The sequence below is a fragment of the Nestor notabilis genome, unplaced genomic scaffold (genome assembly GCF_000696875.1).
Source record: "Nestor notabilis isolate BGI_N333 unplaced genomic scaffold, ASM69687v1 scaffold31554, whole genome shotgun sequence".
In the NCBI taxonomy this organism is placed as follows: Eukaryota; Metazoa; Chordata; class Aves; order Psittaciformes; family Psittacidae; genus Nestor; species Nestor notabilis.
This window is the reverse complement of record NW_009927608.1, coordinates 6,237-19,707: the sequence shown is the minus strand read 5'-3', so window position 1 is coordinate 19,707 and position 13,471 is coordinate 6,237. Positions and strand designations below refer to the sequence as shown.

At 47.0% G+C, this 13,471-nt stretch overlaps 1 protein-coding gene across 1 annotated transcript in view; it reads left to right on the top strand.

The window, feature by feature from the left end:
* Positions 1-10,456, top strand: part of ZC3H6 (zinc finger CCCH-type containing 6) — a gene marked incomplete at its 5' end in the record, with an annotated part of 11,110 nt that extends 654 nt beyond the window's left edge. The window contains 7 exons of the mRNA XM_010014113.1: positions 1,935-2,051; positions 3,515-3,626; positions 4,382-4,491; positions 5,269-5,522; positions 6,126-6,646; positions 6,912-7,151; positions 8,964-10,456. Coding sequence (XP_010012415.1) covers positions 1,935-2,051; positions 3,515-3,626; positions 4,382-4,491; positions 5,269-5,522; positions 6,126-6,646; positions 6,912-7,151; positions 8,964-10,456 — 2,847 coding nt within the window. The remainder of the gene's footprint in view (positions 1-1,934; positions 2,052-3,514; positions 3,627-4,381; positions 4,492-5,268; positions 5,523-6,125; positions 6,647-6,911; positions 7,152-8,963) is intronic.
* Between the last annotated feature and the right edge of the window lie 3,015 nt (positions 10,457-13,471).

The following is a 13,471-nucleotide window of genomic DNA, read 5'->3' as shown; positions in this document are numbered from 1 at the left end:
TAAGCTGCTCTAGTTGTAGTTGTCCCTTCCTGTGGCAGGTGTTGGAGCTTGAGGAGCTTTAAGCTCTCTTTCAACCCAAACCAGGCTGGGGTTCTATGATTTTTTTTCTCTTATCTAGAAAATTCCTAGAATTTTCCAACACTTCATGTGCAAAATATAACTGATAAACTAATAATAATTTGCTTGTTTTCCTTGGAAATACAAAACAGTAGCAGAAAGTGGGTTATGGGTTTTGGCTTTGAATAGTGCATGCACTTCAGTGTTCACTGTATCTGGAATAAGATGTTTTGCTACTACCAGCAAAGAAAATGGACAGTTTTTTCTAGTTTCCATCTGAATCATGAAGAATTGTCCTTCTCTTCCACAGTTCTGACTGTGGAAATGGAAATACACGTGATCTTGGTTTCATCTAGTAATTCTCTGCGCAGGAATTAAGACAGCAAAGTGTTCAGTATTTGCACAGTAGCTGTAAATGTCTCGCTCCAGTCTTCATTTAAGTGCAAACCAATACAAACCCAGTGATTAATGGATCAAATCCATCCATGGCTGGAAAACATTTAAGCCAAATCATGTTTAAGTCTGAAATGTTGGTGGCTCTGCTCCCTCCTGCCCTCAGGAATGCACGTGGCTGGCTTCTCACTAATGTAGTGGTGGAGAGTTCAGCCATGGTCATTGTCCCTCATGTTCTCTGCTGGCCAAACGCTGTGGGTGCTGGGTGGTCCTGATCAGATCTTCCCTGGATCTGTTAGATCCTCTTTGATGTGCTAGGGTGATGCCTTGTTTGTAGGACTTCTCCTTGTAGAGCATGTCCTGTCCTCCAGTGCCGTGTCCCAGGCTGTGGGGAAGGGTGGAGGCAGGTCCCAGCAGGCAGAAGGCAAAAAGCTGGGTTCCTGGCTGCAGGAAAATAAGGAATTCTTCAGTGCAGATGCATTGAAGAATTCACTAGTGGTGTGGAGGGACAAGACTCTCAAGCCACACAATGTCATCCCTGGGATTCCATGGGACATGAGTTCCATGGGTTTCAACCTTGGTCCATTCTTTCAAGAGCTTTGGGGTGTGAGGTGGTCACTGATTTGCACCCAGAGAGACTTGGAGCATCCTGTTTATGTGATACTTGCATTAACCTTGAAAAGGATCAGGTATTAGATTAAATCTGCTGTGTGTGAAGCAGCTGAGATTTCTCTGGATTCAGTGTACTCAGAGTAGCAAATGGATCCTGATGATCCAGGAATGGCACTTCCAGCTCAAAGATTTCTGCTTCTCAGTGTCAACAAAATCTGCACCTCATCCTTGCTGAGCAAAATGGGAGCAGACACTTGGTGTGCTCACGGTGCAGTGTGATGGCAGTGGGGAACCACAGAAGCTCCTACTCAGCACTCAGGTCCCTGCTCACTTTGCTGAACACGGGGAATGGGAAAAGCCCATTTCCCTCTAAGAGCAGCTGGAAAGCACCCAGCACTGCAGAGACAAGGTTTGTTCTACCCTCTGGTGCAGTGCCAGAGGCAGCAGTTCATTGAAGGCTTCCATTGCCTTCACCAACTGCACCAGGTCTGCTCAGCATCAGTCCCAGACTCCCTGGTTACATGAGTTTTCCACGGTGTTTTTAGTTTATCCCAAGAGCAGATGCCACATGGGAATCAAATCATGAGAGAACAATTATTTGCCTCACCAAGTGCATAATAATTCTCACATGTTGGGTCATGATTGAATTGTGCTTCCTCTCTGCTTTCCCTCATGGTGTAACATGTATTCAAGCAGCTAAGAAAAGGCATTTCTTTACCTATAATTTGAGCTGTGGGTATAATAATTTAAGAACTTAAATCATGGTGAAGTGAAACACATTTTTGGGTAACTGATGCCCCAGGAATGCTCTTAATGTTTCTACAACTGTGCTTCGTAAGAAAGCATCAGCAGGATGTTAATTTCTCTTACAGGATGGCAAACCAGTGAAGAAGTGGGTGAACATGAGCCAGGAGTTCATAAATCAGCACACAGTGGAACACAAAGGCAAACAGATCTGTAAATACTTCCTGGAAGGGAGGTGTATTAAGGTAATTGTGCACTTGTTGGTCTCTGCTTTGCTGTGAGGAAAGGGGGAAGATGCTCTGTTCTGGTTTACTTCAGCTGATGCAAAGAAAACCTGTGTTGAAATCAGTGTTTTGGTGTCCGGTGTTTTGAGAATTGATGGATAAATGCCAACTTGTAGGAAAATATGTTATACATTTTGAATTACAACAAATTCTATCCAAAATATTGGGTTTGCTTATTAGTATAGACAGTACAAACATCTGTGCTAGTACCATAAACTCATACTGCCAATGCATCATGTAAATGCACATCAAGTGTGGAGTGTGTCAATAGGCAATGATTCTGAATGGATTAGATTATTTCTCTTTATGTGCCACTGTTAATTTTCAGTAATTGAAGGAATTGCTTAATGATGCTGAATTACTTCTCTCTCCCATGGAAAAAGTGGGGTTGTAGCAATAGTTCCCCTACCAGAGAATCATCTTCCTGCAGGCAGCAAGGGGAAGGCAGGAGAAGGAGGAGAATCCTCTTCAGAGCAGTCAGCTTCAAGCAAAGCCCTTCCAACACAGTGTCTCATTGCATCAATATAATTGCTATTGCTTCATTTTGAAGCTTGTTCGTGCTGCTGGGGAGTTGAATCCTCTGATGTCAGAGTACTTCAGTCAGTTACAAACCACACTCGAGAGGAACTGCATGCTTCCCAAGGGAGCGTGTCATTTATTTGTGGCTTCTCTGTGTATTTAGAGGTAGAACATTTTCTGATTCTTTTTCAGATGGTGAAAATAAAGGTAAAAATGCCTTTTTCCCAAACCAGGGGCAGTAGGAAACAATCATTTGCAGCTGCCTTTCTGTATTCTAGTGTGTCCTGCTCAGGGAGATGAGGATTTGCTGCCACCTTCAGTTTTAAAACAATAAAAAATACACTTAGTATTTTTTTGTGTTTTTCATTAAAATTTGTGTTATTCATTAAAATAACCACAAAAACTGTGCATAAATCCTCTTCCCCTACACCCTAATGTGTAATGTGGTGTGATTGATAGAAACTTGATATGATTTGGGCTCTATTCTTGCTCCATGGAAGAGTCTTTAATACTTTGCTTGTTGGACTGTAAGTTCTCCCACCTCCCCTTAAAACAGAATCAGGTTTTCTGACCCTTAGTTGTTTATATGGAAAATAATGTCAGTAAAATACTTGTTTAAATGTCTTTTTAATGCAAATTTCCAGTCAGAGGCAGAGAAGAGACTTGGGACTGTAAGAGCAGCTTGTTTCCTGTAAGCACTGCCTGTATTTTAAGTCCCAGTTCAGGCATTGTTTCTCTATGTCCAAGCCCCCCCTAACCACAGTTTTAGTTTACTTCTAATGCAGTTCTGTGTTAGTGAAGATAAGAAGCCTCAATTCAGCAAAGGAGGATGTTTTGCTTTAAATATTGAATGGAATTACTCAGCATTTCAGCTGGATAATGGTTTTTTTTGGTTTTATTTTTAGGGAGAGCAGTGTAAATTCGATCATGATGCAGAGATTGAGAAGAAGAAGGAGATCTGCAAGTTCTACATACAGGGTTACTGCACCAAAGGAGAGAATTGCATTTATTTGCACAATATCCTTTAAAAAATAATACTTGAACTAAACTGCAGGTTTATATTTACTCTTCAGTGATGTGATTTTTAAGGCTGGCTATTTCTTTCCTTAACACACTATACAAAAGACTCTGTAGATTTACTACCCAAAGATTGTTTTTGGGGGGGCATCAGGAAATAGCTGTGAACCTACAAGAAACCTGGAGAGGGGCTTTGGACAAGGCATGTAGGGACAGGACAAGGGGAATGGCTTGAACCTGCCAGAGGGGAGATTGAGATGAGCTCTTGGGCAGAAGCTCTTCCCTGTGAGGGTGCTGAGGCGCTGGCACAGGGTGCCCGGAGAAGCTGTGGCTGCCTCATCCCTGGCAGTGTTCAAGGCCAGGTTGGACACAGGGGCTTGGAGCAACCTGCTCTAGTGGAAGGTGTCCCTGCCTGTGGCAGGGGTTGGAGCTGGAGGAGCTTTAAGGTCCCTTCCAGCACAAACCAGGCTGGGATTCTGTGATTCTACTCTGGAACTGAGACCTTCATCTTTTTAATCACAATTTTAGAGTCGAGTCAAAAATAACATTAAGGCCACAGTAATGTCATTATTAGTGTAATATTAAATGGAACTGGGAGGTAAGGTGGTTATTAGCTTTCAAAGTTCCTAACGTACTGCTTTGGAAGGATGAAGTGCTGGTGAAGAACTGAAGAATAGCTGAGAGCTGCATTTCATAAACTTCCCAGTGTGATCTAGAGATGAGCCTTTGTTAGGAATCCTTAACACATTGCTTACATGAGTTCCCTTGCAAGTTCTACCATACAGGAGCTAAGTGCTATCAAGGAGATAAGTGCAAATTTTCTCATGCTCCCCTGACTGCAGAGACAAAAGAGCTGCTGGATAAGGTGAGCAGTTTGTGCCCTGGGAACAGGAGGCTTGCTGCTAAAGAGAATGAGGGAGGGTTGCTGGAAAATTCCGTGTGATTCTCAGGGAATGTGATGCTAAACACTAACGATGTTAAACTTCCCTGTTGCTATTTTGCATGGTAAGTCTGTGACCAGGTTCAATACCAGGAATTCCCTTTCCTAGCAGTCGTTTTTAGCCATATCAGGCTTGTTGGTTTTCCCAGCTATGTTTCTGCCCATGAACTTTCTTTTGTGCCTCTGTCTGTGGATGTCTTCATGGACTCTGTAACAAGAAGGGTGGCTTTTTTGTGGCCTACCTTTAAGTGCTTAGAAGTTAGATATCACCTGACTGACTTCTGCACTCAGATGGAGAAAGGAATGAGGTGCCTCCTCTGAATGATTCATGAAATCCTGACCTTTGGGTAGGGTGTTTGTGTCTTTCTCCACTTACCGTACAACAGCCCTTAACAGAAAGTGATGTGGATTTCACACTTGAGACATTATGGATCTTGGAACAAGTCCTTCACCTTCTGTCACTTAAAATTACTGTTTGAAGGAAATGGACTTGTGTGGAATTGTCCCTTCCTGATGCAGAAACAGTTTCACCCTGACCGTGAATGGGTGTCCTGCAAAGGAAGTAATACTGGATTTATAATCAGCCTGAGTTTGATGGTAATAGTAGTATCATAGCAGGTAATCAAATAGGAAGTGCAGGACTAAATTGAACCGCATATGCTGCAAGGTTTATGAAGTGTTTGCTGCATTCCTGTGTTTCAGGTTTTGAATAATGAGGAGGAACCACAGAATGAAGATGAGAAAGAGCTGGAGGAGCTCCGAAAGCGTGGCATAGTTCCTCTCCCAAAGCCACCACCGGGAGTGGGGCTTCTGCCAACCCCACCAGAGCAATACCCCTTTTCAGAGTCTGACATGGAAAACTACCAGGATCCATCAGGGGACTACAAGAAGATCCCATCTCTGTTTGAAATAGTTGTAAAGCCAACTGTGGATTTAGCACACAAGATTGGGAAAAAGTAGGTTTCAGAACTTAGTGTAAAACCCTCCTTTGAACATGGCTGCATGAATAGTTGAACAGTTCTCTTTGCTTCTGTCACAAGTGTGCACTCCTGAGTGTGTTGCTGAGTTAAAAGTCCGGTCAAATATTGGCTGTCGTAATCATCTACTGCTTTGCTTAGAAGAGACCTTCCTGGGCATTGCCCTTCCAGGAATTCACTCTGTTGGCTCTTGGTTTGGCTCTGTGCCTGCGTGCGTATCTCCACTTGCAGGCTGAGCAGTTCATTCTCTTCTACCACCCCTTTATAGTTGTAGCTACGGACACTCCTGATGGAGACTGTTGGCCTTGGGATGTTTAAAGCTCTTTGCTGCAGCAGATGTCCAGTTCTGCATGTGCTGATACGTTGTACATATTCTACTTCAGACACCTCTGTTGTGTTACGATGAATCGTTAGTGTATGGAGTTAGTCTCTTTGAAAATGACTTTGCTTCTTTCAGATTTTAATGCAGCTTAAGATCAACTAAGGACAGATGTGTAAGAGCGAGGAGGGCAGGAGATAGCTAACAGGCTGCTGACCTTTGTAGGTGCAGAACCTGATTTACTGATTTCCTTTTGCCTGCAGGCCACCGACCTTCTACAACAGTGCATCGCCCCCGAGGCCGCCGTTCCAGGGAAATGACCCACATTCCCAGCACATGTATAACCCAGGTTCAAGTCCAGGACCAGGACCTGGCATGTCCCAAGGACATAACGGGCCACCAATGCACCCAGGTTCTCCTGGACATCATCCGTGTGGAGGGCCCCAAGGCCCGGGCATGCCGCAGAGTCCTCCCATGCAGGGTGTTCCACCAGGCTATCTCGGACCACAGAACCAGACTGGTATGCCTATGCAAGGACAGCAGGGTGGTCCACCTCACACCCCTCCAGGTCTCGGTGGATCTTACAATGCCCCAGGAGTTCAAGGACATATGGTGAACATGCCAAGAGAGAATCACTGTCCTCCAGGGCCACAGTACCAGCAGATGCCTGGAGAGCGGCAGCCCAACATGAATTATGAGCCTATTCAGAACGCAGCTGACTTCTATGACAATTACTATTCTCACCAAGCTGTACACAACTTCCAGCCAGCCAATAACTCTGGGGGTAAGGACACTTCCAAATTGCTGTTCCTTGATCTGGTGCTTTCAGTGGTGTGCTGTTGAAGTATCATGGCTCCAAAGCTGAGCTGCTGAGAGGATCTTGCATAGAAAGCCAAACCTCCTGGAATGTCTTCAGTGTAAAGGTGTTTTCAGCTGATGCTTTCCAGTCGTGTAATATATGTCACATTCATTTTACTTGATGTGGTTTATGTTTTTAACTTTACAAGCTTGTAGAGGATAGCTGCTGACTGGTGCTCTTTGTGCTGCAGATGGACCATGGCATGGAGAATTCACAGATCACCAGGCTCACCTCATGGCTCAAGAGTCACATCAAGGTGGAAGCGAGTCGGACTGCATGAGTAGCCACATGGGCCATAAGCCAGCCATGAATGTACCAGATTTCCTTCCAGCAATGCAGAAAGCCCTTTATGCAAGACTTAGTCAGAAGCATCAGAGAGATGGAGACTCAGTCAGCAGCCAGGGGCAGAGGGCAATGAGCAAAGATGAAGGTAAAGTCATTTTGTTGGAGTTCTGAGCATACTGACCATGTCTTAGCCTGGGACATGGATTTTATTACCTTACCACTCACAATTACTGTGTTTTCAGCTTAATGTACTTGCTTTCCTCCCAGCTTGTTCTAGGATGTTAGTGTAGGGCTTAGTTGCATCATTCCGGTTCCATGTAGAAAGATCCATGGATAAGTTTTGGGTATAGTTTGTGCTTTTAAGAGGTTCTGTTGTGGATAACTCACTTCCTTCTTAAAATGCCTGCCTGAAGCAGAGAGGTTTCTAACTGCCAGTACTGTGAGGGCATCTTATTCTGTTCATACAGTTGTGTCTTGATCTTTCTTGCATATTCCATATCTTTAGAGCAGTAGTTTTCCCTCTGTGATAGCTGAACTTTGCAGTGTTAACCTGGATGTTGGAGAGCAGTAAGCCTGCTGATCAGGTCCAGGCAGAGAGAGTATGCTTGTTCCTTGTCCTGCTCCCTGCTGCACCTTCTTCTGAGCCTGGTGGGTTATGTGCCCAGAAATGCTCTGCGACCAAAAGGCAGTTGCTGTATCCACTGTTAGTGAGGACATGCTGCATGCTGTGGTTTCGAGGACACTGCCAGTGTAATTCTGATCGCATGGTGAGAGATGTGGAGATGCAGCCCTCCAGGCTACAGAGAACACCAGAGCAACCGGGAGTAACCTGCTCTGAGCTGGAGGCTGCTCACCCGAGTGACGTGTCCTCCTGTCCAGAGGGCTTTTGGAAAGCAGCATAATGGGAAAATGTTCCTGTCAGCTCCCTCCAGCAACGTGCCACTGCCTGTTGTTGAGTGTTGGTGTGGTTCAACTGGCAGTGAGGGAACGGAGAATGATAGAATCACCTGGGTTGGAAAAGCCCTTTCAGCTCATCCAGCCCAACCGTTCCCAGCCCTGCCAAGGCCACCACTAACCCCTGGCACTGAGGCCTCGGCTCCACGGGCTGTGAACACTTGCAGGGACGGTGACTCCAGCCCTGCCCTGGGCAGCCTCTTCGAATGCCTGAGCACCCTCTGGGCAAGGAATTGTTCCTCAGCTCCAGCTAAACCTGCCCTGGGGCAGCTTGAGGCCGGTTCCTCTTGTGCCATCCCTTGTTCCTTGGGAGAACATGTGTTACTGTGCATTAAATACTGGGAGGGTGGGGGTGGGTTTGTCTTCATTTCTCATTCTGCTGAGCCACAACAGACACTAAATCTTCTTCAGCAAGCAGGTGAATTTAGGATGTGGAACTGAGCACAGAGCTGTGCTGATGAGGCTTTCCAAGGAAATTGCATTCCATAAATGAGAATTTATCCTTTAAAATGAAATATTCTTCCCTTCCGGAATCTTGAGCTCTAGCTAGAATGTGGTGATTTGGATGTAATAAGGCAGCAAATTCCACATCTGTAATTGATCTGGTTCTAAGACTTCTCAAGGTGTCATTTTACTTTTCATTCTGCCATCCCACAGTGAAGATCAGTTTCATCAAGACTCACATTTTAAATGGGTTTTTTACTAGTACTGGTAGAAATAATTGTTTGAAACAGGTTATTTTCCCAAGTTAATATTGACAAAGGGAAGGCAGCCAAGCTTGGGAGCATCTCAACTACCTACAGGGTGTTTTTGTTACGTCAGTTCTTTGTTGAACTGGATTTTTGTCATCTTAGATTACGGTTATTATGATAACAGGGAGAGATTATTTAATATCAGGTCTTTTCAGTCTGAGGTTGCTCAGAACCTACCCTTTATATCAATAAATGGGCTGTACTCCCATGTGATTATTTTGCTTGACTAATCTTGATTTGGTGTTTTCCAGATGACAATGTCAACTGGTATTCCAGCAGTGAGGAGGAGGAGGGGAGCAGCGTTAAATCAATCCTAAAAACCCTAAAGAAGCAAAGTGAAAACTTCCGGAATCGGCAGCAACATTCCGCAGAGCAGCACATGCTTGGAATTCCTACCGACCCCCGGCTGGCGAAGGAGAAGGGAGCAGGGTCCCAGGCTGCTGACCCCAGGCTGAGGGCCTCTCCCAGGTCCAACCCGCGGAAGCCTTCGGAGTCCGGGTCCGTGGACCCACGGCTCCTGCGAGATCCCCGGATGCACAAGGTCAGTGAGGGTGCTCACGGCAGCTCGGCCCTTGGGGGAGCAAAGCTTGACCTGCACCACGCTGGAGTCAAGGCCAAGCAGAAGGGGATGGATGATGATGAAGAGGACTCTGAGAGAGAGCTGCGGGAGCGAGCTTTCCTCATCCCCTTGGAGCCTTTGCCCGGTGTGACGCTGAGGGATCCGCGATCCCAGCTCCGGCAGTTCAGCCACATTAAGATGGATGTTACCCTGATGAAGCCAAACTTTGCTAAGCATATTGTATGGGCACCTGAGGACTTGCTCCCCATACCTCTGCCTAAGCCTGACCCCGTCTCTTCAATCAATTTACCTCTCCCTCCCCTCATTGCTGACCAGAGACTGAACAAGCTGCGGGGTTTGAAGAGCGATGCCCATGCGAGCGCGCTGCCGGCCGACCCACGCCTGGCTGCCAAGGCAAAGAACAGCCTGGCAGCCCGGGGCAGCTATTTGGATCTGGCTGCAGATTCCCATGCCAGCAGCTCCAGCAAGCTGGGAGATCCCCGCTTACAAAAGAACGTTGATCCCAGGCTCCACAGACTGTCGAGTGCAGACACACATCACGGGGTCGCAAAGGACTCCTCGCACCCTGCCAAGTTTGACCCCCGCCTCGCCAGGTCTGCTGCTGGCTCCTCACAGCCCCCCGAGGCTGCCACTGCAAAGCCTGAGCCGGATGCTCTGCCTCCCTACGCTCCCAAACTGGCATCCAGTGGTGTGAGGCTGGGAACTCCGGGCTCGATCCTGAGCGGTATCAGCCTGTATGACCCACGAGATCACGGCTCGTCACTGGACACGGCTCCAGCTGCTTCAGGAGAGAATGGAGAGAACCAGAAAAAGAGCATTTTGAAAAATTCCGGTAAAAATGAGCCCGCCGTCCCGGAAGATTCATCCCTGCAGAAGGAGAAACCCCCGGAAGGAGCCGGCTCCACAGAAGCTGCTCCGGATAAAGCAAGCAGCAGCAGCAGTAAACCTCAGGCCAAACACTCCAGCGCTGCCCCCGCGGTGCACAACCTTCCCATCCAGGCGTTGTCGGGGCTGATCCGACCCCAGTACAGCGACCCCCGGCAGGTCAGGCAGCCCGGGCAGGGAACTCAGCCCCCGGAGCCCGACCCCAACGGGGAGTCAGATGATAAGTCCTTAAAAGATGTTTTCAAGACTTTTGACCCCACTGCTTCCCCCTTTTGTTAGCGATCGAGTCTTTTTACTGTTGTGAATATCGCAGGTTTCTGCTGTTTTGTAACTGGTTTACCTCTTTGCTTTATTTATTTGTAAATTATAATTCTCAACACTTTTCAGCTGCTAATCTCAGAACCACATGCAGTCCTCCAGTCCGCTCTAGTGTTTGCAAAGCTGTGGTATTTTCTATAGAAATACTTTTCCAAGTTCAGGGAAGACTAATAATTGACATGTAGAACCCCCCCCCCCCCTCCCCCCCCCCCCTTCCCCTCCCATGTATCGTGTTAGAGCTGATTCAAGCACTTTCATTGTAAATAAGCCATGAAGAAGAACCCCCCCGGAGCTGTATATGTGTGAGCTGTCTCTTTCATAAAGGCCATGTAGATCTGATTGCCACATTTGTATGATTGTATAGACACGAGCAATATTATGTACATTACTGTGAGAGACAAGGATTGCTTTGACCAGGATTGTCCGACACATCAAGCCAAACCCAACAAGTGATTCCAAACCCCATGGAAATGCTTTCAAGAGGAAAACTTTGCTCCTTCTTTTCAGATGAGTACACGTGAGACATTGTTTTTACTCACCCACTCGATATCCTTAGTGTAAAAGAGACCTATATCACATATTGAGGATGAAAAATGTCATATCTTTTAAAAGTATTTTATTCTATGCTGTATATAGAAGAAATTGTGAAGTACATAACTAGAAGAAAGGTCCTGTTCCAAGTGGAGAATACTTCAGTTGTCTAATACAGAAAAGGGTTTTATTTAATTTTTTTCCACTCATCCACCCCTCTGATTAGTGCTCTGAGTTACATTGTGGTGTTCATGTATTTCAATGTATTTTTGTATTCAGCTGCTTAATTTGTATTGCTTTTTTTGTATGGATGTAACTGCAGTACTTGTATTCATGGTGTCTTTATGACATTTTTAACAAAACCATTAAAAAGGGTACAGTTAAAGGCTGGTGGCTGTGCTGGTGGCAGGGGAGGGAGCTGTGGGGTGTCTCAGGGGCGCAGGTGACCAACCCAGCCCTGCAGTCACTCGCCTCGTACCAACCCCCGTGGTGTCAGCTCGCTGCTCCGGGATCGGCCCCTGGCTTGGAGACAAGTCATCGCTGGTCTGCTCCTTCAGTTCAGCATCCTTGTGAGGGAGGAGCCATGGTGGTGCATGTCCTTCCAGCGGGGAGAGCACGACTGACCTCAGAGCCCCTCTTCTTCTGGCCTCTTTGGGCTGCTTTTGCTGCGGAGGGAGCATTGTCCCCCCTCGCTGGCTGCCTTGGCAGTAAAGATGTGCCCTCAGTCGCCGCCTGGTTCCCGAGCACTCGGAATGTTTCTGTGCATTAAGTCTCTTCCTCAATGGACCTTTTCCTCGGTGTTTGTTGGCCAAGGTCACACTTGCAGCTGGGACAGCACCGTCTTCATCACAGATTCCAAGGTTTTGGGTTCTTGGGCCTGCCAGAGAGGCAGGAATACAAATGTGTCGCTTGGATGTGCAAACCACGGCAGAGGAGACACTGCTGAGGGCAGTAATGGTTTCAGTTTGCCTCCCGCATGTCCCAGTGATGAATTGTATTAATTTGCTGATATTGTGAATTGTGCTCACTCAGAATAATTGAAACTGAGATGACAGACATGGAACCTGATTGTTGGTTTGGAGTGATCTGTTAGTGCTGTGTAACTGCTGCTTATTACTTCATCTGGTGACAAGTTTGGCTGTTCAGGAGTTTCATCAAGAACACAAGCCAGCAGAATCGGACAGCAGGAAAAGCAGGAATAGTTTGGAAGTAGCACATGGATCGATAGGGGAGTAAAGGGAAAAAGTGATGGTGTTGAAGCCAAATGGTGGTTGCACGAAGTAGTTGGAGGATGCGCAGCTCTAACGTACAGTTACAACTTCTTGTGTTGATGCCACCACTGAATTGGGTTCTCTGTGGGGGTTTTTTTGGGAGTACTGGAAAAATACATAGTCAAAGGCAAAGGTTTGGTACCAAGAGCAAAATAGTCCGTCTTAAAGTTGAGGTAACCGCAGGATCTCAAGTCTGGTTATGGACCCATTTTGGAGTTGCAGCATGTGGTCTGGTAGGGGCGCACAGGGTGCTGGCTGCTACCTGGGGGATCCTTTGCCATCTCCATCTCTAATCCAATAGCATTCTGTATCTTGGAAAAGAAAAGGTACAGATAAATTGGAAGGGGGCAGCTGGTCCTTGCAGCCTGTTGTCTCCATGTGTAACCATGATCCATCTTCCAGATCCGGCCTCCGTCAGCCTCCCCAGCTGCAGCACCAGGGGCTGCAGGATGCTGCCGGCTTCTCCATCCACCTCTGCTTGTTGGTTCATTCCTTACAGATTCCTCCCCACAGTCTGGTGTGCCCACGGCTGCTGCTCTCTCCCGAAACACGCGGGAGACCCGTCCCTACAGTGCAAGTATGAAGCTGTCTGGTACAGGGAAGGTGCTGGGGCTGTCGGTGGGGACAGTGCTGTTGGGCTACAGCCACCAAGCAAGTCAGGTCTGATCTGCTGTGTGGATTCACTGTGTGTTGTCTCTTCCCCCAGTGCAGCGCGCATGGAGCAGCATTCCCCTTGGAATTCCCCTCGCACCCCTGAGCTGTGGAGAGCAGGAACAGGAGCAGCTGATGTTGGACCTGGGTACTCCAGACACCCGTAGCTGCGAGGTGGGTGATACCACATGGAGTATTTTACCCAGGGCTGAGAGTGATGTGGGGAGGAAAGTCTCAGTTCTCTGCAGGAAAATGCTCCCCTCTCCTGCTAGCCCTGGAGATGGGAAGGAGTCAAACGGTGGTGTCTGCTCTTGTCTGCTCCTGCACTGCAGGGAGACGGAGCATTGCCCAGTCACTGCCTGGTGGTTGCTGCCCTAGGATAAAAATCCTGGTTTATATTTTCTCTATGGTGATGAAAAGACTCAACACAAGTTCTTCATAGTGCAAATTAAATCCATTTATTCTTGCAAAGACAGAACAATACACTCCTGTTTTGTGTTTCAGATCTCAGTGATCCCTGATT